General features: G+C 27.5%; 3 protein-coding genes across 3 annotated transcripts; all 3 read right to left on the bottom strand.

Moving 5' to 3' along the window:
• Positions 1-737: 737 nt before the first annotated feature.
• On the bottom strand, positions 738-2177 carry LOC113850982 (zinc finger protein ZAT9-like). The gene has a single exon (XM_027481483.1). It carries the CDS (start codon positions 2175-2177, stop codon positions 738-740), a length of 1440 nt encoding a protein of 479 aa, XP_027337284.1.
• Positions 2178-6309: 4132 nt separating this feature from the next.
• Positions 6310-8117, bottom strand: LOC113850542 (protein transport protein Sec61 subunit beta-like). Its single transcript, XM_027481108.1, has 2 exons — positions 7990-8117; positions 6310-6641 (listed from the first exon to the last, which is right to left on the bottom strand). Exon 2 carries the CDS (start codon positions 6636-6638, stop codon positions 6390-6392), a length of 249 nt encoding a protein of 82 aa, XP_027336909.1. The 5' UTR covers positions 6639-6641; positions 7990-8117; the 3' UTR covers positions 6310-6389.
• Positions 8118-21561: 13444 nt separating this feature from the next.
• LOC113850544 (cyclin-U2-2-like) lies at positions 21562-22928 on the bottom strand. The gene is made up of 2 exons (XM_027481111.1): positions 22422-22928; positions 21562-21925 (listed from the first exon to the last, which is right to left on the bottom strand). Exons 1-2 carry the CDS (start codon positions 22823-22825, stop codon positions 21661-21663), a joined length of 669 nt encoding a protein of 222 aa, XP_027336912.1. The 5' UTR covers positions 22826-22928; the 3' UTR covers positions 21562-21660.
• Positions 22929-24208: the final 1280 nt, after the last annotated feature.

The raw sequence follows: 24208 nt of genomic DNA, 5'->3' as shown, positions 1-24208 counted from the left end.
AATTTTATTGATTTTTGTTGTTTTAAACATTTCATATTTTTATATATAATAAATTTATCATAAACTCGTTAAATATTTGGACAAATAATAATAATGTGTGGTTTTTAAGTAAAATAAAATTAATTTGAAAAATTTTAAAAATAGAAAAATTTAGTAGTTAAAAAAATTATAAAGACTAAAATCACACATAAATTGAAATAAATAAATAAAATGCAATTAAACCTAAATATTTTTAAAATACAAGCATAAGAACTCACAATGTTTGTGTGTACGACTTTGTTTAAATTATGTAGATACACCATACCTTTGGCAAACTTTTGCTTGTCTTAGAGGAATTGTGTTAGTGGCACTTTTTTAACTGGAAAAAAATGGTTTTCTGATATCATAAAACACTAAAGCACTCCCTATTGTATAGTTACACAGAAAGAAAGTATTTTCTCATGAATCTGACAAAGCCAAAATGAACAAAAAAAAGCTTTGAAACAAAAGAAAAAAAACAAGATGCTGCGCAAAAATTAATCTTTTAATTTATTCAGAATATTTCATATCATAAAAATGTACAAAAGAATAAAAAGAAAAAGAAAAGTGTAAGTTATATATGATAAACACATTAAACTGTGATCATGTTTGTATAAATACTTACATTTTCTTTGTTAATAAAAAATATAAAAAGAAAATTCCAAAGCACTTACTGAATGCAGTAGTGCTCAAAGTGCTTTGTTAAAAAATTTTGTAAATCAGCAGTGATCAGTGGCCACATCAGTGGTTGAACCAATTCCAACCTGCAACCATGGCGAAGAACTACCAGCAATGTTCATGTCCTTAAGCTCACTAAGTTTCGCCAACTTGATCTTACTATCAGCTTCATTATCCACGTTTTGCATTGAGTTATTATTATTATTCTTGTCTTCATCGTTGTCATTATCAACATTGTTATTATGGTTGTGAAGACTCTGACACTGACTATTGTTATCATCTTTAAGATCCTTTGTTGCAAGCCATGGTTGCAAGTAAATTTCCGTAGACACGTTCCTTCTTGAAAGGTCATTAGTGGGTGCAGGAAGGTTAAGGTCTAACTTGAGATCAAGTGGCTCAGAAGAGGTATCAAACTTTGGTATTTGATCCATGTGATCTTGGAATTGTTGAAATCTTGTTAATGTGGATGTGTCAGGAGCATTTGAAGTGATCCAATGGCACCTTTTGTGACCCCCCAATGCTTGTCCTGAAGAGAAGCTCCTATGACAAATGGAGCATTCATGAACTTTGGATTTTCTCTTAGAGGAAGAGGCTAATGTGGGGTTAGAGCCGTGGTCAAATTGGAGGGCGGAGTTTGATTTTGTAGGGAAGAATTCTTCATGTGCAATGACATCATCCTCGGTGAGATTGTCATCAAGGTTGTCTAGTCTTGCAGCAAAACAACCTTTAACCTTTTTGTGACTTGCTCTATGGCCACCCAATGCTTGGTGGGAATTGAAAACTTTCTTGCATGCTTTGCATTCAAACAAGCCCTTGGCAACCCCTTTGGCCTTGTTATCAATGAGGTTGTTGTTGTTATTGTTGTTATTAACTTTGCATGACAATGGTGAAATGAAATTCATGGGATTTCTTCTTTCTTCCTCTTTGCTAGCTGAGGCAGAAGATTCTTCAGGTTCAGCCACAAGAGGATCTACAATGGCATTCGATAACATCATTAAACAATTTGCAAGGTCTTCTTCTTCGCTTGATGGGCAATTGTAATTGAAGCTACCAACCTTTGTTCTCAAAGACCTTTTCCTTTTGGACCAACCACATCCTCTACGAGCACCAACGCCACCATCATCAGCATCAGAGCCTGGAGAGGAGACAAGGGACTCAGCATCTTCTGAGGTGCACTTTCCATGTTCAAGAAAAGATTTCCATGATAAGAACTCTTTGCCACAATTCTCACATACCCTACAGCTCTTTAGCCTATTAGGATTTGTTCTTAGAGCATACATGCGTTTGTTGCTCGGTGGCACATTTCCACCAAGCCTATCTTCCCAATCACTTGCTTGATCATCGTCATCCATGTGACCACTTTCATCTCCTATGCCATGTGCCCTCATGTGTCCTCCTAAAGCTCTTCCACAACCAAAACCTTTCTTGCAAATTTTACAAAAATGCTTGAAGTTTGATTGTTGATCCACAATCAAAGCCATATAATTATGAGAGTTAATAGGTTGAATGGTAAAAAAAAAAAAAGAAGAAGAAAGAAGGGGGAGGGAGAGGGTGAAGGAAGGAATGAAAGAAAGAGACAGATAGATGAGATTAGGAAGTGAGTTAAGAATAAAAAAAGGGTGAGTTTGTTCTTGTAGTGATAGTTGTTATAGGGTTGTATGGTGAAAATTAAGGGGTAGTAGTCCTAGTTTTTAGTTGGAGTATTGGTTGGGTTGATTTGTGGATGAGAGAGAGAAATGCAAGAGTTATTTGACAGCAAGAGAGTGTGGTGACAAGTGGAAAAAGGGTGAGAGGGTGAGAGACTTTTTCTACGACTTTGTGGTAGTGGCGCCGCCTGTCAAAGGTACCAAAGGAGGTCCGTGGAGTGTGTATGTATGTGATGGATGGAGAGAGAAATTAAGAGTGTGTGCTTTCTTTCTCTTTTTTGTGTCTCTTTTGTGAATTAGTGAGTGGAGGGAGAAGAGAGTGGTTCAAACTACCATATCTATTCATATCCCTATAATTCCAAACCAAGGAAACTTACCTATGCTTCTCCTTTGTTGTCGGTTGGTTTATATTTCTTTTCCACCCCCAAATATATCATTTTTCATCTTTATAGTAATCTTAATTTGTGATCAAGCTAGTTTTGTTTAAAATTAAACATTTTACTTTCTTTATTTTCTTCATTTTCTTCATTTTACATGTTCTGTCTTTTAAAATGGTTAATATATGTGTATATTTGGTACTTTATATGAAATGTTATACGCGTATCTGAATGAGTCTATTTATTCTATGTTCCCATTGCACATTGTGAGCCTTTCATTTTGCAAAAACTTGTGTGTGAGTCAACATAAAACTATATTTATCTTGAGTACGACAAGGAGATAAATGCCCGAAACATCTGGATCTATGATAGAGGCTTGGAGAATGATCTCATTTTAAGTCCATTTGTTTTCTAAATCAATTCTAATGCTACTTTTGGTGTTATTGCAACTTTGACACATTCTTTTAACTAAATTCCCACTTAGACCTCTTGAAAACTCAATTTAAAACTATTTATAATATAGCCTTTTATCTAAACATTTTACTAAATTAATTTAAAGATTGACTTTTCTTTTCATTGTGCATATTTGAATTTGTTGAAGTTAAAGATATTGCAAAAATTTATATTTATTGTAACAATAATAATTACCATAACAACTATTAAAAGTTTTTACTGTAATAAGTTTGTGATGATATTTTAAATTGTTGCCGATAGTCATTGTAACTCAAGTTGTCATTAAATTAGTACCGATTTAAAAGATTAATTAATTTTATATTGATAAAATAATTCATATTTTAATTGACTATTTGATTCACCACTGTAATCTTTATAATATTTGATTTTATTATGTAATTATTTTTTATATAACATTTCATATAAATCTATGTTTGAAGTATTTTTATTGTTTTTAAATTCATGTTATGCATTTATTTTGTAGTCTACATATATTATAAAATAATTTTAATTTAATACTAAATATTTATTTTATGTAAGCTTAAAGTTATGGACTAAATTTAAAGTACTATAGATAATAAATATAAATAAGTTTATATTATTTCTTAGCTTATTTAATTTACAATTTCAATCATTTTTTTAAATTTTTATTTACAAGTGTACAAGTATTATCCCTAATCATAATTTGTAAATATAAATTATTTTAGTGAAGAATTATGTTTTCTTATTAGTAAAATATTAAGTTTAATATTAACAATGATTGATAAAAAAAACTGTCACTAATACTTTTTATTAATGAAAATTATTTACGACAAACATATTTTTTTTCATTGTATGTAAAATTATAATGGACTTATAATTTTGTCACCATTATAAAAAAAAAAAAATTCCAATGAAATAAAAATTAATCATATATATCATAAATTTAATAACAAATTTTATACATGTCACACAATTTTAGTAACTTCAAATTATATTTCTTATAATGGATAATTAAATTGAAAAAAAAAAGGAACTTTCGAGAGAGTTTCAACACTTTATTAGTTTTTATTTCATAACTTGCATAAGAAAATCAGAAACAAAAGATCACACGTGTGTAAAAATGTAGAAGCCTTCTTGAGAGTGTAAAATGAATCAATCAGTAATTGTGGGTGCTGTTGCTTGTGAACTAAAGTTGGAATCAATAGAAGAGTTTGTTTTGACTATGATTTATAAATAAGTATAAATATATAATCATGGTTCCAACTCCAGTTTTTTTTTTTTCCACAGCTTCTTTTTATTCTAGTTACAATTAAAGGCAAAGAGTAAAAGAGAGTGTGACAGCGGAGAAGCTTTTTTCTATTGAATGCTTTGCATGGCCCATGGGGGAGAGTTTCTATGGTGTGCATGGTGTGGCACATTGCTTTGTTGGTCAAACCAGAATCACGAGTGCGAACAACATTTTTCCCTTTTGAGACAACCTTTTCGGATGACGCTGTACGATACTTGTTTTTTAAAAAAAAAGGAAAAATATTAATACGAATTGTGAAAAAAGAACTGTAAATTGAAAGTTAAATTAAATTTAGAGAACGAATATCAATTTTGCTTATTTTAATTGCTAATGATATTTTTATTTTGTAACCTTTTACACTCAGAACTGCTAAATTGCTAAATAGTACCAACGAAATCACGTACAAAATGTTACGAATCAATATATTAATGTTATATTTTTAAAATTAAACTTTAAGAGAACTGTGAGGATTGATGGAAATTACGTTACAAGAGTTATTATTCAATTTTTTTTATATTTTCGTCGACAATCAATTTATACTATGTAGCATTATAGAAGGAAACATCTACATTATGATGGGATTAACTCTTTCAATGAGAATTTTTTTTCATATACAATATTCCAACTCAAGACTTTATTTAAAAGGAATCAAGCATGTTATCCTTGAACTAACTTCAGTTGGTATATTATTTTTGCTTTAATTTTATCATAATACACTAGACACACACGTGTATATAAACTACTGCAAAAAATGTTATAAGTAAAATAATTGTCTTAAAATTTTTCAACGATAATATAATTAATTTAAGGGTGTAAAGCATATCTCATTTCGTGTACCGGGTCTATGCCTCCCCACATGTCACGAGTGCTCGGATTCAAATAGCTGGCATTTCTAAACAATTAAAACTTGAAGGTTACCAACTCACAGGGGTCTACATCATATAGAACTAAAATAATTCAACTCTATATTTTGGTTAGCAAGTCATTCAACACTCAGAAATTTGCAAGAAAGAACTTTGTGTTATTGTTACAATTATCTATCATAATTTAAGAAACTTTATGGTGATTTTTTTTCCCCCTCTTCTGAAGCTATTGACGATAGCAATGGGTACAGAAATGAGGAGTACGGATCCAAGGGAATTTTATCTATCAAAGATTTGTACTATAATGCTCCTGGAGATATTCAGGAGGAGAAAACCAACCAAGTGGTTCGGTGCCTCATGCAGGAACAGGTGGCAACTCATTGACGGTGTAAAAAATTGTGCAATCTATTGAGGTTAACCTTGAATTGTACCACAGATTTACGTGACCCTCAAATCAATATGATAGTTTATGGTAGATGTTATGGCATCCCTAACAAAATATTTGTTTAAATTGTATTGAATTTTTATGTTGCCACATCGATATGGTAAACTACAATAGGTTGCGAGTTGCTTAGAATTGCAGGCTTAATTCTAAGTTTTCTGACTGCTCATCAAATAAGAAATAGCAAGACAATTATGCTTCTTAGAGATATGTGTTGCCGAACCAGCCTCAAGTCATTCACAAGGCAATTATAACTAGAAGAAAAGGTATGCATCAACTAGAAATTCAGCTATGCATAGGTCTCGAATTTATAAACAAAGGTGAACAAAATAAGTTAATCTGACTGTCATATATGGTTGGCAATTGATATACACCAACAATTCTAACATCTATAGTTTTCAATTTCAAGTAGAAGTGACTAAAAGAAACTAAAGCATACTTCAACAAGTGCAAAAACAAAACGATGCAATAGGAATGCTTTTTTTGCTTACGATAAAAAGTATTTTGATGGCTAAAAAATAGTAAAGGATTGTACCATAAAACAAAAGCAAAGGAATGGGTGGATCAACAGAATATCTAAATTGCAAAACAGAAACTGTGTATTAAAAAGTCCGAAATGAACCTAACTTCTTGATGTATTCCCTAAGCCTCCCTACGCACAAAATACAGCTTGCCCATCACATGAAGGACGGCAACAAATGCTATAAAGCCAATGCTCATTACAAGAACAACATTTGGGGAGATCTTGAGTCCAGGGGCGTCATCAGTATAAAATTGAAGCATAGTTCCAGCTGCTCCTCCAGAGGCCCCACCACCGGTTGCTCTCCTTCTCCTCATGCTTGCGGTAGCTGCTGCACTTCCTCTTGGGGGAGCTGTTCCACCTAAAGCCATTTTCTGAAACACGCATTTCATACATACATAACGAATGTTAAACTAATAACACCAACATACAAAACCTTCTAAAGAATCAACAAGTACAATTTCAGCTTCTCATAACTCACCTCAAGAACATTTTGAAAACAGGTTCGTTATGCAATCACACAGAAAATCGAAAGTACAGCACTACCAGAAGAATTAAAAAGTATTGTGTAACATAATCTCATAAGCAACAGAAATCAAGATTTGGCATGTACATATTCATTTTAGAGCTTTTTCGGGAGTGTCAGCAAACTCCATTATGAAATCGAAAATTATTTTTTTTCACTTTCTCAAGTTCATAAAATTAAGAAGCTTTATTCTGCTCCAGTATCATTACATTTGCTATGAACGGACAAACAACAAGTGGATATGCATTTCCAGCAAAAGGTTATGGTGATATGTAGCATGGGTATGGGTATGAGTATTCGATACAATATGGTGACAAACATAAATACATTACCATATTAAAAATTAAGATACAGGAATAGCAAAATTATATTACGTAATTTTTTTTGTATAAACTACTTATATTTTACTATTTTTATTGATTTCTTTATTTTTTGAATATATCTAAATTTATATTAGTTTGATATCATCATTGTATTGCTATTGATCATTAATATGTTAAAATATTTATTAAAAATACATAATCACAATCAAGTTTAAAAAGTCAAGTAGTAATATTAATCTCTTAATTATCTAAGAAAAAAATGTATATTTAAAAGATTTTAAAGTAATGCAATTAAGCTTGGATGCTATGGCCATGACACCGTATCTAGCACGAATACGATATAACAATTTTAAAGTATCTGTGCATCATTGTAAATTTTATCACATAACAATCTTAAGAATTCAAGATCGGCAAAACCATGTGTTCTCTACAGCACAGGAGCCCTACCCAGACCCCAAAACACAATCAATCAATTTTGCCTAATTGGTAAGCCCCTCTATTAAACAATCACAAACCCTTATAACAAACTTACAATTGCAGAGATTGAGAAAACCTCATACAACGGAAAACAAAACAAAAATTGGATCACACCCTCATAGTCCACATCAATCACAATAAAAGCTATCAGAGATCATTATACAACGAAATCCATGAAAGTTAATATAATAAACAATTCAAACCAAAAAAGCCGTCAAATTCACAATTAAAAAATTCCAGCAAAAAAAAAAATCAATGGAGAATAACAAATCGTCGACATAAATCTTAAATTTCAGAACCCTAAAATTTTAGGGGAAAAACATAGATCCGTGATAAGCACATATAATAATCTGAGGAACGAGAAGAAAGAAAACGAAACAAAAAATTGAGACGAACCGCAATAATTAAATCCGATCAGTGAGGTTCGTCTTGTCGGAGGTTTGAGACGGAGAGCTTGCCGGTAATTTAGAATTCCGGTCAAATGGGTGCATCTTTTGCTATTTATAAGTGAGTTTACGGATATTGGATATCGTTAAATTAAAAGTAGTAGTATTATAAAATTTAATATATTTTAAGAAATTAAATAAGAGTAAATATTTATATTATATAAAATACGATAAAATTCAAAACATAAAGTAGAAAAGTATATTAAGGAAAATACCAAAAACAATGGTATATTACGGAAAAAATAATATTTAAAAATAAATTATGATTGAATTTAAAAAATAAATATTTAAAGCAGGAGAAATCTCATGTAATCATGAAAAAGAAAATAAGCTCTTAAATTTCTTTTAATATAAATTTTAAACATATATTTTTATTCCACATATTTTTTTGTTAGAGAGAGTTTTAATCGAGTAATATTACTACGAGCAATAGAACTTTCTCTATTAATATTTAATATATTTGCATTCAATTTTTAAAAATATTATATTTAATAATTAAAATTTATATTAAAATTAATTTTAATAAAAAATTTCAAATATTGTATAAATAATTTTAAATTTATATAAATTTAAGAAATATTGAATTTTTATTAATAAAAAGTATTTTATTATTTAAATAAAAATATTTAAATTTTATATTAAGATTGAATTTAACAATTTTTTTCATCTTTAGTAATATAGTGTGTCAAAATTCAAATTTTAAAAATTTAAATTAAGATCGTTAGAAATACAATATTCTTTAAATTTAGTTTATTTGATAAAAATATCTTTAATATAATATAATGCATTAGTATTTAGAATTTAGATCTAATTAAATTTAAACATATTTAAATAAATAAATAAACAAAAATGTTTAATAAAATAATTCACGTATCTTAATGAGTGTGAAAATAATTTCTAAAACAAATTCTCTTTCAAAAATAAAAACTCAATAGATAGAGTAAATAACAAAAAAATAGAAGAAAATTTAACTTTATTCAATCCAAGAAAAAATAAATATCATCCTACTATTAGTTATGTAAAATTAAGTTATTATTAGGTAAATTGGGTTGTTTGGGCCAATGTTACTAGTAGATAGGATAAAAGAAAAGTGATTTTAAGATTCTATATACTAAAAAAGAAAATAATCCAATTTTTAGAAATTTTTCTCAGCTAGAAGATGATCTGTGCTTTTGATATCATTATTAAAAAATATTAATTAAAATAGTTACTTGAAATAGTCTTTAGTATAGATTTTTGAAAAAGGTATTTGTGATATTTTAAAAAAATAAAAAATTAATTATGTTGAAAATTTAATTCTTAAAATAAATAATTTTATTAGAATAAAATTATAAGCAAATTAATCTAGTTACTTTATTGCAAATTTTAAATAGAGAAGAATTTATTTAATATTAACACTTGCTTAAAAGCTTTTAAAATGTAGAAAGAGAGTTGAAGACTTTTTTTTTAAAAAATTTAAACTCTCATAAACTTGTAATTTTTTTAATAAATCGTTTAGTTTATTTTTCTCTTATTTCTTAAATTATTTTCTTATTTTTTCATATAAACTCTCAAATAAAACTTAAAACTTTCATAATGTATAAATAATAATAAATGAAAAGATCGTATTAAGATCCAAGTTTATCTCATAAAACATGTTTAATAGTAGCAGTCTTGAATATTTAATTTTATTTAAGGTTGTTAAAACATACGGTACAATGTGTAGAAAGAAGAAAGTAAAGAAAATAACTATAAAAATAATGAACGTAAATTCTTATTACATAAACAAAGAAAAGAATGATTATAAGAAAAATTACTTTGAGAAAGAACAATTCAGGCTATTTATAAAACTAAAAAATAGATACAATAACAAACTAACCACAATTAATAACAAGTTAATTAAAATCAGACTAATAACTAATAACTCTAGAAAACAATATATCATGTAACATGTTCCTCATGATAGAATACATATATAATACATTCAAAGCTTGGAAATAAAAACTTGGGAAGGATTAAAAGTTAAAGATTTTGTCAAAACTTTAATATGAAAAAAACTTGATTCAACTTTGTCTTTAACAATATGGCAATTCATCTCTATATGTTTAGTTTTTTGTGAAAAATAAGATTTGCAGCTACGTATCTTGCTGATTTGTTGTCATAAAATAGTATCACTAGTAATGGTGATAGAATGCCTATAAAAGGTAGACTATCCACTTAGCTTCATATGTTGCTAGAGCCATGACTTTATACTATGCTTCCAAGGATGATTTGGATACAACAAATTATTTCTTACTTTTTAAGGATATCAAAGATTGTCCTAAAAAGGAATAGAAACCCAAAATGGATCTTAGTGAGTCAATGCAAGTACCTTAATTAAAATTTGTATAACCTATGAATTTCAAGTTTGATGTGGCTAAAGAAAAAAGACCTTTCTCTAGTGCATTTTTTATGTGTTTCAACACCCTAAGAGCAACTTGATAGTAAGCAATAATAGGATAATCAAGAAACTGACTTACTTGTCAACAACATAAGATATATTTGGCATATTATTAGTTAGGTAAATCAATCTTCCAAACAATCTTCTATATTTTGTAACATCTTCAAACATATGTCCAAAAAACTTTATGAAAATTATGAGTGTGATTCATCGGTGTAAAACAAGATTTTGAAGCCAATAAACTCAAGGCTTGAAACAAATCCAAATTATACTTCTTTTGATTAAAATAAATGCTTTTAGAAAATTTGGCTCTACCTTTAAACTCAATTTTTTTTTTGAGTTGTCTAAAGTTTTTAATGCCAAGCTCTTTATAAAGAGTTTGTTTAACATAAATTGATCTTATTTAAATCCTCACTAGCAAGCACTAAATCATCAACATAAGTAAAAATAATTGTGAAGCCTTTTGATGTTCTTTTTATGAATAAAGAATAATAAATTATGGATTTAAAATAATATAATGAAATAAGAACATTAGTCAAACTAGCATTTCACTTTCTCTTAGCTTGTCTAAGTCTATAAATAGACTTAGTAAGTTTACTAACTACCTTCTTGTTTTGTAATTCAATACATAGTGAAGGCTTTATGTATACTTTTTCATTAAGATGGCCATATAAGAAGGCATTATTTTCGTCCAATTGGTGTAAGTGCCAATTAAAAATTGATGTTATTAAAAATAATAGTATGATGGTTGTCATCTTCATTACAGGACAAAAGGGTTTTTCTCCAATTAATATGTCCTTGTGCCTCTTAATTGACCTATTTGCATGATGCTTGACTTTGAAAATTCACTTGCATTTAATGAGCTTTTATCCAAAAAGAAAAAATGTTAGAACCTAAGTCTGGTTTTTCTCCAAAGAGCCTACAGTCCAACATTAATAACATATCTTCAACAACCATGTTGAACAACTTCCTTTTAAGACTTTGGTTCAATATCAAAAAAATTAGCAAAAGTTTAGTATTTATGCAAATAAGATAAATTATTATAAGAAATATAAAAAAAAATAAGATACATGATATTTGGATGGTTTGATGAGCTGCCTGTTGTGGCTAATGTACAATGATAATCCTTCAAATTTGGTTGAGGTCTTCTCTCTCAGAGAATTTTTCATAGCATTATAATATCCATTATTAACTTATTGTGCTTGGTTATTATTAATATAAATATAGGTTTTGTTGTATTAAAGAAACATTATCTTTAAATTGTTGATTATTGTTCTTATCTATCATAGAAAAATTTTGTTCATAAAACAAAATATATATAGAGATAAAAGTTTCTCAAGTCTTAAGATCATAAAGAATACAACCCTTTATACTACTTTGATATCCTAGGAATATACATTTCCTAGCTCTTAATCAAGTTTGGTTATGATAGAATGAATAGTAGAGACAAAATACAAACAACCAGAGCTTTTTAAATAAGAAATATCATAAAGTTTATTATGTAGAACTTGATAAGATGAATTTTCTTTTAGAAAATTTGTAGATAACATGTGTATAAGAAAAAAAAAACATGATTAACATGATTTCAAAATTATTTAAGTATGTCTGAAACATAAAAACTTTAGTAGTACCTAAAATATGTTGATGCTTTCTTTCAACTATGTCATCTTGTTGAGGTGTCTCAACACATAAAGTTTGGTACAAAATTTCTTTTGTTTTAAAACCACTCACACATGTTGAATTTCTTGTCATTTTCAATTATAATGATTTTGAATTCTTTTATTGAATTGAGTCTTAACTTGAGCAACAAAAGTTTGGATCAAAGAAGTTAGTTTACTCTTTTGTTTCATAAAGTAAATCTAAGTACATTTAATATTATTTTTAACTATGGTTAAAAATATTTATGACAAAAAAATGGAGGGAACAAATAAAAGACTTCATATATCTACATGTATCAAACAAAAAAATACCATCATAAGTACTACTATAATTAGCAAAAATAAGTCTCTTTTTGTTTAGCTAAATAACACACTTCACAAAGAATTTTGTCTTTATTGCATTTCACAAATGGTACATAGTTTGTATATCTTTGAGTTTATGATAAGAGAGATGACTCAATCTTAAATGCCACACATCATTACTGTAATTGTAAAAAGTGTTTACACATTTCTAAAATAAAAAAAAAAATCTAACTATTTTGAAGGATTCATTGTATAAATTATTTTGCATGCTAGTTATACCAATCATCCTCAAAGTAGATTTCCTCAATTTGGCAAATAGCATAAAAAATAAATAGTTTGCATGATAAAGCTTTAGTTATCTTTGACATTGAAATCAAATTAAGTTTAAAATTAGGAATGAAAAGGACATTTGTCAAGTAGAAATGTTTGAAAAAAAAACTAGTTCCAAATATAGATGTGGTAACTTAAATTCCATCTGATAGTTTTCTATGAATGAGTTTAATTTTTCTGTATGTTTGGAATTAATTAATAGAATTGCATACATGATAACTAGCTCATGTATCGATGATCCAAAAGTTAGAACACAAATGATTAAAAATGTTACAAATGATACCTAATAGTTTTGAATCAAAATCCTGTGTAATAGAAGTAAAATGATTAATTATGTGATTGTTAGTCTAGGTTGTTGAAAAAAAAATTTAAACATGAACTTTTTCCTATCTCTGAGATATTATTCTTTTTTTGTCATCATCATCATTCTTAGTCGTATAATTGCTGATTGCATAATTCTTCTTGAGATATGAGGGATAACCATGCTTTTTATAACATGTATCCATAGTGTGTCTACTTCTCCCATAGAAAGAACATACTTTTTTATTCTTTTCTCCTTACTCCATCTCTACCTACTCTCCTGAAACACAATCCACTACAGTTTTCTTGTGAATTTGAAGACATTGCACAACCTTTAGATTGAATTCCCCCACACATGATCAATCTTTTCACTATGGTTTTGGTAGAGAAGAAAAATGTTTAAGCTAAAGAATGAAGAAGAAGAAGAAGAAGAACGTTAGAGGAAGAATGAAGAAGAAGAGAAAATTGTAAAAGACTAAATTAAAACATAATTTTAAGTTTGGTGGACTAATTTGAAACAGTTATATGTAATTACCAGTTTAACATTTCGTTTAGTGTCACATAAGCCCTGGTCAATGCCAAGTAACTTAAGGAACTAAAATAAAACAAAATTTGAAACTTAGAGAACTAAATTGAGACTTTTACAATTTTAGAAATAAAATTGATACAATCATGTACTTTTGAGAATTAAATTAATACTTTACTCATTAAAATTATTTTATTTTATCAATAAAATAATTTATAATTCATCTTAAATTTGTTGAATAATTATTTCATAGACTAATTTAAATATCTTTTTTTAAATATTTCTCTCCTTAATTATCAAATAGTTAAACAAGTAATCAAGTTAATTATAATAATTTATAATATTAATGTGTAGCGTCTTTACTTTTATACGTTATAAATTGTAAAAACTTAAGTTAAGATCTCATATAATAAATTTTTTTTTTAAATTATGTTATATTATAACTCATTTCACTAGATAATTACTTTTACTAGGTAATTTAAATATATATTTTTTAAATAAAATTAATTTCATATTTTAAAATTTTTTAATTATATTTCTAACTTTAATAAATTAAATAGTAAAATATTTAATTATTTAAATTTTTATCTCCAATGCAATATTTTACAATTCTAAGATGTGATTTTCATTATTTTTTTTATGTATAAGTTGTAAGAAATTTATATATAACTTATATTGTCTTAAATTTTTTTTTTACATAAATTAAAATATATTTTCTTAATTAATATACTTTTTTTTTTATCGATTTACAATATGGATATACAATTTTTCTCTATTTTTTTCTATATTTTTATTATAGGATAACAGTTATAACTGTTTTTATCTTATATTTAAAATATATAATTTTATTTTTAAGAAAATAAAATTAATTTTAATTACATTTAAAGCAAAAAAAACGTTATTAATTAGAGATAAAAGTGTTAGTACATAAAAAAAAAACTATCAACTATAATATGACTTGAGCAAAGAGAAGACTACTCCTTGAATAAAATTACCATTATGTTAAATTATAATATGTTCTCTTTAAGAGGACTTTCAGCGGAGTTAAACTGTCTTAGACTTCGATTTTATGGTTTATATTAGATAAGTTTGTGGTTACTACTATTCTGCGGGTTACAAACTTAAATTTTGAAATAAAATAATAGCACTTCTAATAAATATCCCCTCTTTCAACTTTCAGGCCACTTTTTATTATTTTTAAAATTTTGTTGATTAATTTTCACTTTTTTAATAATGGCAATGGGCTGCAAATTGAATGGGTTACTAATGACTGGGCCAGATACTTGTAGGCCGAAGAATAGTGGGTCAAACTAAATGATGTAAGGCTTTTACTTCACGTGTTTTAGCACTGCTTGAATATCCGTCAAGCCCACAGGATATTTGGACTGGTGACTTTATTTGGGTCATGTTAGAGGGTGGTTCATTTTGACAACAAAAAAATGGGGAGAAAATTATAGTAAAAACAAAAATAAAATAATAATCAAAATATAAAAAAATAAAATGATAAAATAAATATTAATATTATATATATATATATAATAGAAATAAAAAATAATACAATATTAATAAAAATTGAATGCATGCAATATATTTAGGCTGAATTGCATTTTTTATCTTTAGTCTTTTTTATTTTTTCAATTTAAGTTACCATTTAAATTTTTACGAGAACCATATGATTACACTTTTTGTTCTCCGACTATTGTGTTTTTATTTTTTTATTTTAATTTCTCAAATTTTAATTGTGCAATATTTGTCCTCATATTTTATTAATTTAACAAATTTTGTCCTTTAATTAATTTGTCATACAATTTTTAACAAGAATCGTACAATTTTCTTTTTCCTCTTCTCTCCCTAGCCATAATCTGTCATTTTTGACAAAACTCTTCTTCATCCTCTTTTCCTTATCAAATTTCACCATTATTGATAGAGCTCTTATTTCTCATTTCTTTCTAACTAGACTCTGACATTTATTTATGGTCTTCCTCTTCCCTCTCTCAAATCATACATTTTTTAATCCTTCATGATGAACACCATCTTGTTTGGATATGTCTACTCTTTCTAACTCTCTGCTCTTTTACCTTCTCTTTATTTTCACATTCCACAAGCAAAGAAGATTATGGGAGGGATAGACTCTAACATGGAGGTGCCAATGCGAACAACACTCTATTTACTAAGTCATCATAAACTAGTAGTCAAAGTGTTGATTATGTCCAACGAAAAAATTCTATTAATACTTTCTTCTCCTTCAAAATAAGTCAAATTTCTATTACAAGCTATATAAGCATATACACTCCTCAAAACAACAAGTCTCAAATCTACGCTCAAAGTTTGCATCTTTAAGAAAGATGAGAAATAAAAAAAGCGAGTGGAGGTGACATAGAAAACAATATAAACGTTTGAGAAGAAAAGTGGAACAATAGAGGAAGAGTAGAAGTGAAATATAACAAAAGATGAAGTGTAATAGTGGGAATGATAAAGTCCAAGTGAGAGAAAGGAGAAAGAAAAAATATAATAGTTGGCAGACTAAATTTGTCAAATTTAAAAAATAAAAAAATTAAAATTAGTCAACTAAAAATTGAAGGACTAAAATTGACCAAACATAGTAGTTGAGGAATCAAAATTGTAAAGAGGAAGAAAAATGTATACGATTCTTGTTAAAAATTAGATAATAATTTAATAAAAAATAAATATACTAAATTAAGAAAATAAAGAAACTAAAATTGAATAAACATTATAGTTAAGAAAATAAAAGTGTAATTAAACCTTATATTTATTATACTCCAAATTGATATCTCTGATCACGTGTATATGAACTATTTTATACGAGAGTTAAACAAATAAATTTTTAAAATACATAAATAATTAAAGTTAAAAATTAATTAAAATCACACAAATATTTAATATGCTTCATTTTTTTTTCACATAATATGTCTTATACCTGCATGTGTGCACACATGCATGAAATATACGACATATAATCGAAATAGATTATAATATTTGATTTAAGTATAAGTATAATATTCACTGTTTATATAAAATTTAATGATTAAAATAAAGAGATCTAATTTTGTTAATATAAGTTATATGAATTCTTATACCGTAAATAACTTTATGTCAATCATAATTTTATTTTTTTTATTTAACTGTTCAATTATATTTATATATTATCTTGATTATTTATGTTAATTTTGATTAAAATTGAATAAGTATAATAATGCAATCAAATAGATTTTTTTTTATATATTTCAAAATAACATATTGTTTTTATTTTATTTTATTTATTGAAATTTTTAATCCAATAAATAATTTTATAATTAAATTTAAAGTTTGTAAAATGAGTTGCCTAACCCATTCGGGTTGGCCTGTAACGAGTAGCATACAATTAATTTGGACTCATAAAAATTGTATTCAAAACAGGTGAAATTTATTTTTAAAATTTTTTTTATAAGCTTCATTCATGTCTAGTTTGATCAGATTGAGATAAAAAGTTCATATTTATTTCAGACTCGAGTATAAATCTAACTCCTATATTTATCATACGGGTTCAAGTCAGTTATTTGAATAAACTCATTTTAATTACTTATTAAAAAATTATTAAATAATTTATATTATATTTATTTATCTACAAGATATGTATAAAAGATGTTAGTCTATCAAATTATGTTACATTGTTAATTATTTTGTATTAAAAATAACTGAATATAGGTAGGAATTAAACTTAAATAAGAATAAATTTATAGATATAATAAAATTAAAAATTAAAACAATGTAAATAGATAAATAAGTGTGAATAATTCCATGTCATCTAATAATATATATCTATCTATATTGTCACATCATTTAAGTTGATCGCTCCTATATCACTACACATTAAATAATATGACTAACATATTCTTAAATCACAATACAACACTTCACACGTACAAATCATGCAAAACTACAAATTTAATTCAAATTCTAATTTGAAACAACATTTAATTGTATTTAAGCAGAAATCGATACACCATATCATTGCATATGCTTTATTGATTTCGACTCGCAAGATAAAAAGAGTGAAGGGAGTGAATAAAACGATTTATTTTTCTTCTTTATGTTTATACTTTATATATCTTTCCAAAAGCAAACAAGTACTAAGAATCTTAAAATATTCACAAATCAAAATTCAAAATAAAGAGATTGTTTCTTTCTAACGAAGACAATGGGATTTGCTCCCATTTCTATATTCAATGATTGGCATGGAGGATGGTACACATAGGTAAACTTTCTTTTATATATATATATATATATATACTTTTTTTTTCTTTTCATTTGTTTTATCTACCCACTTTTGTTTTCTTTGTTATATATATATTTTCTGTGACCCTACCTATGCATATTTTATTGGGATAGTGACACTAATTTTCGGTAGTTATATTTACATGTATAGCCCAAAAGATTACGATATGTGCAACACATAAAATCGCCCCTTTGGAATAGACAATAAGGTCCACGAACTGTATTGTTTGTGGTTCCACTGTCGCATCATATATAATAAGTATTCAAGTAAGTTAGGTAGGTGCATGTCCCATTTGGTAATTGGGTTCGGCTTCTCCATATTGAACTGTTCAGTTGCCCGATCCAGCTCCACACAGTAGTTTCTTTATCCATACACATTTTGTTTTTCTTTTGATAATTCTTACATGAAGTCCATCTATTCTTAGAATTAAGATGAGAGTGAGTCTTAAAATTATTAGATGTAAAAACATTCATGATGAATACTGTTTAACAGGTTTTGGATTTGGATACGAATGAGTATCAGTAAATTTAGATGGGTATAATAATACTTGTATTCATTTATTTTTGCATGCATGTGCATACATATATAATCAAAATTTATATTTTAGACAAATGATTTTGTACATATATTATGCTATACTTTGATATTTTAGTATATTTTATTTAACATTATATAAATAATTTTGTTATAGTTTTATATCTTACTTGATGTATTTTAAGGAATATTTTTTATTTTATAATTGCATTTATATTTTATTAATTCAATTAAAAAATTATGAACGACAAAGTTTAGTATGAAAATTTAAATACTCAACAAAACAAGACAGACAAGTCATTCCTACTTAAAACCCAACATTACTTTATGAGATATGTTATTTCAACCATTAATTTAATGAAAAAGTATCACAATATTTACCTTAACTACCATGAAATAACTAATATTTAACATAATTTAAAGTGTAGAAAAGATCTAAATCAAAACAAGAGATTGTTTATGTAGATAGAAATAATTTTAATTTACAGCTTATGATAGGCAATGTTGCTGGGCTTGTATAGGAATAAAACTATACAGTAAGATCCTAGAGAGAATTATTATAAGACTCATAAAGCAAGCAGTTATCTATCTATCTAAAGCCTAATAATTTGCTTTATGTCAAATTGCTTTCTTCTTTCCTTCTCAAAGTAGGCAGAGAGAAAGGAAGAAGAGAGGCTCAATGTCCTTTAATCACTTTAAAATGAAGATGCTCTGTCCATCTTCCATGCGCCTATTGGACTTGTCTTTGGCTGGTGATGCATCATATCCACAAAAAATTTAAAATAATAAAAAAAAGCCATGCTATTATTGACATGCTGATTCGTACATAAAAGACACAGTACAGCTTTGGATGGTCAACTTCAACAAGAGCTAAAGCTTTTTTGTTATATGCTTCACACTTTAGATTTCTTTTTTCTGAAATATGAAATTAATTCTTATATTTAAATAGATATAAATTTTTCAAATTTTTTATCCTTCCAAAATTGATGTGTCACAATTACTTATTATTACATCACGTTAATAAGATAGACTAAAACAAATGATTTGTAGGAACATAAAAGCTAAAATAAAAAAAAGTTCAAACATAAAAATCATTTTCATATTTCAGAGATTATTTTTCTCCCTCTCTCTTTTGGTTTCTAATGTAATGATTATAGGTGAAATAAAAAAAAACAACACCGGTCTTTAGGTGATGCTGGGCCATCATTTTGCTTAGTTACTTCCTTGCAACTAGCTCTTCACATGCATATAAATATGTTTTTGTTTTCTATTTCTTTGTTATTTTAAATAATTCAAGTGTGGAGGCATGGGCAGAAGGTGCCAAATGTTTAAGTTCGTCTTTCAATAATTTATTAGTAATTGAAAATAAAATTTTATTTTGTTTTGCAATAAGTCATCAAAGATATGATTCCGTGAAATCAGCCAAAATGGCGATCGGTGGAATGTAGATTATCACAAAAATTATGTCATCCTGATGTTGCTATTTTCCTTAAAATTCTATACTGATGATCGATTATATTGTAATATGTTAGAATTTGAAATGATTCAAAAATTTTAATTTAATTTTTTTTATATTAACAAATTTTAAGAAAAAAAAAATCAGTGGTCTAATTTAAGGTAGGGATTTTTTTTAATTCAAATAGTATTTACTAAAAAACTACATTTATCTTAAGAAACAAATTGACTTATAATGATTTGTTAAATGTTAAACTCTATTTCATTTCGGTGAATTAGTAATTTAGGATTACATATAATAGTAGATTTTGTTCCTCTAGAAAAATTGTTGATTTGATTATTATAACAATGGCATGATTAAATATGGAACGAGTCCCTTTTCCAGGATTGGACGCCCGGGCTATCAAAAGCACTCATAATATTCCATTAAAACATGATCCATATTTTCATTTAAATTGAAAAATAACTTTTTTAATAAATATGGAAAATTATAACATGATTAATGATTATTTTCATCATGTGCCACATAATTGATTAATTAATTGATCTTCCTATAATTGAATTTAGACCAAAAGGTTGGCACTTATAATTAAATACAAAAATCTCCTGTTATTAATTTTTTTGGTCATGTGATGATATATATTAATAATTTAAAAAATAGTTCGCCAATGAGTATTTTACTTCTTATAATTAACCCATAAATATTTTCAACAACCTCCCTTGAATTTAAGTAAATTTTGTCAAAATTGTAGCTAACTAGAAAAGTTGTGTAGCTGTTCTTTCATGAGATCGCAATTCTTTTAACTTAAACCACTTTGACTTTTCGATCGAAGAATCAAGTATTTCAATAATGCTCCGCATAGCTCACAGAATTGATTATCACCCAATTGATTTGCTTATAGATTAAGCATGTTTGTTAGAGCACTATAATGATTTGCTCTATCCTTATGAATTAATTTGATGGTGCTATCAAATTTTTTACTCGTGTCTGTCTCAATCAAAATATTCAAATAGAAAATGTGAAGAAGAGGAGAACACATAAATCCACATAATCAATTAAAAATTTATGTAATTTTTTAAAAGATTCATATAATTTATATATATATATATATATATATATATATATATTTTTGTTTTTTATTTAGTTTAATTCAGATCCGATTTAGGTCGCGCCTAAATGTAAGTGATGAGTTTATTATTGGAGATTTTTACATACACAAAAATTTAAATTTAAAATCTTTCTTAAACAATATCGAATCGTTTGCTATTCAAATTAACTTCTATTTATATAATTTATATATTTTAATTTTAATTGTTTATGACGATAAAATTAAGCGATAATAATAAGTTTTTTCGTTACCAAATATTAAGACATTGTTTTAAATGAATTTTTTCATCACTTACATCTATTTTTTAAAAGCACTTGCGCCTATTTTTATGTTTTTTCTTTCTTTAAGTCACATCTATGACCTATACTTTAAAATATGAGAACACCGTAGAGTATCCTCCTTGAGTGTCCACAGAATGTTCACATTGACACCTACATTTTCAATCGAAGCCAAGTAATATATTAAGTTGAAAGGGTTAAAAAAATGCACACACAAAGACATAATTAAAATCTCAAAACTCTTGATAAAATTTACTATTTGCTTTGATAAAACAACATAAATTTGTACATCGCTCTCGCTTTGGCTTACCTGTTCTAAAATCTCAATCCCCCAACAAACATTTTGATTTACACTGATCTGTACATATAAACTACCTTTCTTTATTTGAAGGCCAAAAAATGAAACCAAAAACAGCAAAAATTCCTAACCATTCTACAACATTACACGTGCGATTTGTGTGTAACCCCTTTCCTCTCTATGCCTTGCTTTGATTTCTTCAGCACATCTTAAGGTCCTCTCAATGTGGTACCCTCCTCCAATGCTAACTTCCCTCTCCAAATGGCAGCAATAGCTCTCAAATACACTCACATTCACATGCAATTTGAAACCCATCAAGAAAAGAAATTCAAGCTCCAACTCATTCAATTCATTTTTTGTCAATCCCCCAACTCTAGCAAAGTATGAATTCCTGAAATTCCTGCCACATAAGAAGAAAAAGAAGCCACTTTAGTATCACATCATGCCCTGTTTTCAATACAAGAAATTTTAAAAACGCAAAGATGGATACAACAAAAAAAGGGACCAATTATCACACATAATAACAACATCCACCAAAACTAGGTGACCTAACAAAATGTCCATTTCCCTGGCTGTTAGCTAGTATTGTCAATGATTGAGACCGAAAGAAACAAACTTTGTCTCAATTTAACAAACCTATTACCAAATTATAATCAAAAACAAGTTTCAAATTTGATTTTAAAAAAACTCTTGATAATCAGTGTCTTTAAAGAATCAATCAAAGATTTATTTAAAATCACTGAGTGTATATTAATAATTTTTTTAAGTTAAAATTTTTATTATTTATATTTTAAACAAAATTAGATATTGGTTAGCATTTTCCTAAAAAAAATTATATCTGTGAAAATTCCTCTGAGAAGATAGACAAAGAAACAAGGGGGGAGAAGAGAACTTACATATCTTCTACATACTTAGAAGCCACCATTATGGTTGTTATGAGAAGTCTATGAACATTTCTGGCATTGATCCGAAACCAAGGATTGTTTTGGCAGAATCTGTCAATATAGACATAGGCCACAACATACACCGATGGTCCTGCCCTTGTGTACCTGAAAATTCTCTCTAGATAGGATTGGATGGTCATATCAGGAATCTCTCTACAATCAAAGATGTTTGTTCTAATTGCTTTGGACAAAGCACCAGAACACTTGTTCACAATCCTTTGTGTCCTAGCCATACTCCTCTCAATCAGTGAAGCCAGAACATTTATCACTAATGGGGTGTTTGAATCCTCTTGGTATGAATAAGAATACAAATCATAGCGTAGCTTTCTTGGGGATATTGTAATAGAAGAAGCCATGAAAAAATGAATTTTTTTTGCTCTACAGAAGAAGGTTTTGAAAGGGATTGGTTTAAGCTCCCAAGTCCAATGGGGGGTATTTGTTGTTGAAAAATAAGCCGCAAGTAATTGGGGTTGTGTTAGTGTAGAAGAAGGTTTGAGATGTGAGATTTATATATAAAGGAGAATGGAGTTGGCACTAGGGTGAGTGGAGGGGAATTGGAACTATTGGTAGAGGGTATAAAGAAAGAGGGATATGATCTTTTATTGTTTTCTATTATATTATTATTTTGTGTTATTTTATTTTATTTTATTTCTATGAGAAAAAATGGGGTTTTTTGCCATTTGGAGTTAGGGATGGTGGGTGGAAGCTTGATGATTGAAAAATGTAAAAAATGGAAACTATTAAGATATGAGTGGCACCTCTTTATGATGGCAAAGTACAAACGGCACCAGCTAAGCTCTCTCTCTCCTTGTCATCTCCCTCTCTACTTTGTATTAAAAAACAAGACGGTGTCTTCCCCCATGTTCTTCACAAGTTTTGGGCGCATGAAAGCCCCTTAAATTTGAGCCATTGATCTTGCTTTTAAAATAATAAATGGCAAAGAGTAATGGCCTAGAACATGCCGACTTGGCAATTATTATCCTTCAATTATTTATCATTTAACCCATTAGTTGTTTCTATTTTTAATTTTACTCCACTCTAGTGCTGTAGTGCCTCTCCCTTCCATCTTGTGAGAAGCTTACATTGCGAGCAGCATTGTAGATTCAGACTAACTAGGGAAATTTAGGCAGCAGAACAATCGTTACCTAGGGAAATTGATAATAATTAATATAACCTTCCAATATGGTTATTCTGAAAAGGTTTTGTTAATGTATAGGAGTCAAAACAGATTTTTCAAGTGTGCATATTCTAGCCCTGGGACTTCAGAGCTCTTTTGGCTTGCAGGAAAATTTAATTATGGGCACTGATGGAGTCAAATTATATGTTGAAATGTCAGGAAAATATAATCTTATTTCTTATGAAGAAAGAATAGTATGATAAAATTTAGAATAGATTACATTCTCCATTCTTAAAATTGATTTTTTTTTGCTCTTAGTTAGGTGAATGTCTGTAACATTTGACTCAATTTCAATGTAAATGAGCCTGCTAGAAATATTTTTCTGTCATTGTGATTGTTGACATCATTGATAATTAATTTTGAACATCTATTATTAATTTTATAATCTTATGAGAAAAATTAAAAAATTTAGATAAAATTATAAAGTTAATAATAACAATATTTAAAACTTTATTTTACGTTAAAAAATACCAAAATTAATAATAGATGATACTAAAAACTGAAAAAATAGTTAACAGAAATTTGTAAAAAATATAAAACACCATCAGGAGACATATTTATC

Source organism: Abrus precatorius, unplaced genomic scaffold (assembly GCF_003935025.1).
Source record: "Abrus precatorius isolate BTA unplaced genomic scaffold, Abrus_2018 Scaffold9, whole genome shotgun sequence".
In the NCBI taxonomy this organism is placed as follows: Eukaryota; Viridiplantae; Streptophyta; class Magnoliopsida; order Fabales; family Fabaceae; genus Abrus; species Abrus precatorius.
Note: the sequence above shows the minus strand (reverse complement) of the source record. Positions and strands in the feature narration are given on the sequence as shown.

Bases quoted from the DNA above. Each gene is read 5' to 3' on its own strand.
- LOC113850982 (XM_027481483.1), bottom strand. From the start codon at position 2,177: ATGGCTTTGATTGTGGATCAACAATCAAACTTCAAGCATTTTTGTAAA.
- LOC113850542 (XM_027481108.1), bottom strand. From the start codon at position 6,638: ATGGCTTTAGGTGGAACAGCTCCCCCAAGAGGAAGTGCAGCAGCTACC.
- LOC113850544 (XM_027481111.1), bottom strand. From the start codon at position 22,825: ATGGCTTCTTCTATTACAATATCCCCAAGAAAGCTACGCTATGATTTG. The intron at 21,926-22,421 runs GTAAGTTCTCTT...CTTATGTGGCAG, and splicing joins TCTAAGTATGTAGAAGATAT to GAATTTCAGGAATTCATACT.